Source organism: Phytophthora parasitica (assembly GCF_000247585.1).
Source record: "Phytophthora parasitica INRA-310 unplaced genomic scaffold supercont2.60, whole genome shotgun sequence".
Classification (NCBI taxonomy): Eukaryota; Oomycota; class Peronosporomycetes; order Peronosporales; family Peronosporaceae; genus Phytophthora; species Phytophthora nicotianae.
Window position 1 is genome coordinate 299,677 of NW_008649046.1, and position 2,710 is coordinate 302,386.

General features: G+C 54.5%; 3 protein-coding genes across 3 annotated transcripts in view; 2 read left to right on the forward strand and 1 right to left on the reverse strand.

Annotated features, from left to right (window-relative positions):
• PPTG_16725 (hypothetical protein) overlaps positions 1-41 on the forward strand; it is a gene marked incomplete at both ends in the record, with an annotated part of 4,356 nt that extends 4,315 nt beyond the window's left edge. The window contains one exon of the mRNA XM_008914491.1: positions 17-41. Coding sequence (XP_008912739.1) covers positions 17-41 — 25 coding nt within the window. The remainder of the gene's footprint in view (positions 1-16) is intronic.
• Positions 42-60: 19 nt separating this feature from the next.
• Positions 61-1,763, reverse strand: PPTG_16726 (STE/STE20/MST protein kinase; the record flags this gene model as incomplete). The annotated part of the gene is made up of 2 exons (XM_008914492.1): positions 61-86; positions 143-1,763. 2 exons carry the CDS (start codon positions 1,761-1,763, stop codon positions 61-63), a joined length of 1,647 nt encoding a protein of 548 aa, XP_008912740.1.
• A 222-nt stretch (positions 1,764-1,985) lies between these two features.
• PPTG_16727 (hsp70-like protein) lies at positions 1,986-2,668 on the forward strand (the record flags this gene model as incomplete). The annotated part of the gene is made up of 2 exons (XM_008914493.1): positions 1,986-2,605; positions 2,635-2,668. The coding sequence occupies 2 exons, from the start codon at positions 1,986-1,988 to the stop codon at positions 2,666-2,668; spliced, it is 654 nt and encodes a 217-aa protein (XP_008912741.1).
• Positions 2,669-2,710: the final 42 nt, after the last annotated feature.

Here is a 2,710-nt window from a genome sequence, read left to right on the forward strand (position 1 = left end):
CCACTGGAACGGGTAGATTCCTCGCGGTTGGTGGAGCCTAAAGCAGCTTCTGATCGCCAGTTAAAGCTTTGTCGTCTTGAGTTTCGCTTGGGAGAGTCGATGGTGTATTGGTCGTTGTATGCGCGCATTGCAGCCGCCAGACTTGGAGACGATGTGGACGTTGAGAAGGACGAAAGGAGGCGGTTAACACGAGCATTCGTGACGGTGTCGATGCTTGCAAGAGGGTCGTCTTGGGACGCTACGGACAACCAGGACGACTTAACGGATGGAGAGGTTGGTGGTGACGATGACGCCTTTGGACGGAGAGATGTCGGGGCTCTTGACGGGTTTTTAGCTGGTGTGTCGGAAGAGATAGACAACGAGTTTAAAGACACATCGCTAGAAGTTCTAGAGTCGTTGAGCTTGACAAAACGGACTGAGGAATCACGAGTGTTGCCATGCTTGACTGGGGATTTTGCAGAAGAAGGTAGAAGCTTGAATTCAGTCGCAGGTTGGCGAATGCTTGCTGTGCTTTGGTCTTGTTTCAGCTTGTCCTTCTGACTGAGAGCGGGTAGCTCGTCTGTAGAGAGGGATAACAGATCGTCGGCACTTGCAGAGGCATTTAGCTGTAACTTTGCTGTAATGGGGGCGTCTGACGTGCCGGTCAATGGAGACGTAGTCGGAGACTCCCGAAACTCGAATGTTTCGCCCAGTAGCCCCGTTGACGCCTCCTCTTCAGCATCACTGAGTGAAGAGGATGCATCACTAATCTCCTCTGCAATTTCATCTTCGAGTTCTTTCTCAATAGAAGCCGACGTCGCCGGAGCCGCTACAGCCAGCGATGCCTCAATATGCACGCCTTCTTTGTCCCTCTCAGCTCTAGCAAACACCCGTTCAATATGCGCTTCACGACGTATGAACTCGTGTTGCATACACTCGACTGCAGTGGGTCGTTCCGCTGGGTCTTTGCGTAGACAGAAGCGCAAGAAATCCAAGAACGCCGCCGACCACTTCTCTGGATGAGCGACGAGTGGCGGCGGGTTGCGAGGGATTTGGATAAGCACACGCATCGGATGTTCGTCAAACAGCGGCGGCTTCTGGTCCGCCAGCTCAATCGCAGTGATCCCCAAGGACCAAATGTCGGCTTTGAAGTCATAGTCGCTGTCTTGAATGAGCTCGGGACTCATCCAGTATGGGGTGCCCACAAACGACCCGCGTCGAGATAAAGTATCGCGAAGTTGAGCAGATACACCGAAGTCCGCGATCTTGACTTGACCGGAATCCGTGAGTAAAATGTTGCCTCCTTTCACGTCGCGATGGATCTTACGACGCGAGTGTAAGTACGCTAAACCGTTAAGTGCCCCACGCATGATGATGGAGATCTCCCGTTCACTCAAAGAGCGGACGCGACGGATATCCCCCACCGATCCGCCTGCACAGTGTTCCATGGCGACCCATAACGCGCCGTCCTTGTAGTACGCGCCGTGGAATGCGACGACATTCGGGTGGTCGCATTCGCGTAAGAATTGGATTTCGCGTCTCACGCTTTCAATGTCTTCCCCCCGTTCGCCGGCTTCAAGTGCGACGGGGATCACTTTCAATGCTGCGAGGCGCGTACGGTCTTTCTTGTAACAGGCGCGAAATACACGACCGAAAGCGCCGGCGCCTTCCTTGCGCTGGAGCTCGAAAACCTCTTCAGGGTCAACTTCCTCGAGCCCCAACGTCTTCAACACCGGGAGCTCGGCACTCGTGACGGCGTACGACGCACGGCGGGACTTCGACATCAAGACGCTGCGATAGATTCAAGCGACACGACGGGGACGAGTCGCTACTGACCAACCGTCGGAAGTTCAAAAGAACTATTCCGGTTTAACTGGATGTGGCAGTTAGCTTTTGATCAAGAGAATACCAGAAGTTTGGGACAGGGTCCTTCTCGAAGCTCTACATGTAGATCGGCCAGATCATTGTCAAATTCGACAGCAAGAACACAGTGACCACGTACTACGATGACTGAGAAGGTTACGGGGCAGAGCGTTGGCATTGATCTGGGCACGACCTACTCGTGCGTCGGCGTGTGGCAGAACGACCGCGTGGAGATCATTGCCAACGACCAGGGCAACCGCACGACCCCGTCGTACGTGGCGTTCACCGACACGGAGCGTCTTATCGGCGATGCTGCCAAGAACCAGGTGGCTATGAACGCACACAACACGGTGTTTGATGTCAAGCGGTTGATCGGGCGCAAGTTCACCGATCCAGAAGTGCAGTCGGACATCAAGCACTGGCCGTTCAAGGTAGTTCGTGGTGCTGAGAACAAACCTCAACTGGTGGTGCAGTTCAAGGGCGAGTCGAAGACGTTCCAACCGGAGGAGATTTCGTCTATGGTGTTGATCAAGATGCGAGAGGTGGCCGAGGCATTCATTGGCAAACATGTGAAGAACGCGGTGGTGACGGTCCCGGCCTACTTCAACGACTCGCAGCGCCAAGCGACTAAAGATGCGGGAGCTATTGCTGGTTTGAATGTGCTGCGTATCATCAACGAGCCGACGGCCGCTGCGATCGCCTATGGGCTGGACAAGAAAGGAGGTGAGCACAACGTGCTGATCTTCGATCTCGGCGGCGGAACGTTCGATGTCTCTCTGCTCACTATTGAAGAAGGCATCTTCGAGGTCAAGGCGACAGCGGGTGACACGCACTTGGGAGGTGAGGACTTCGACAACCGTCTGGTCGA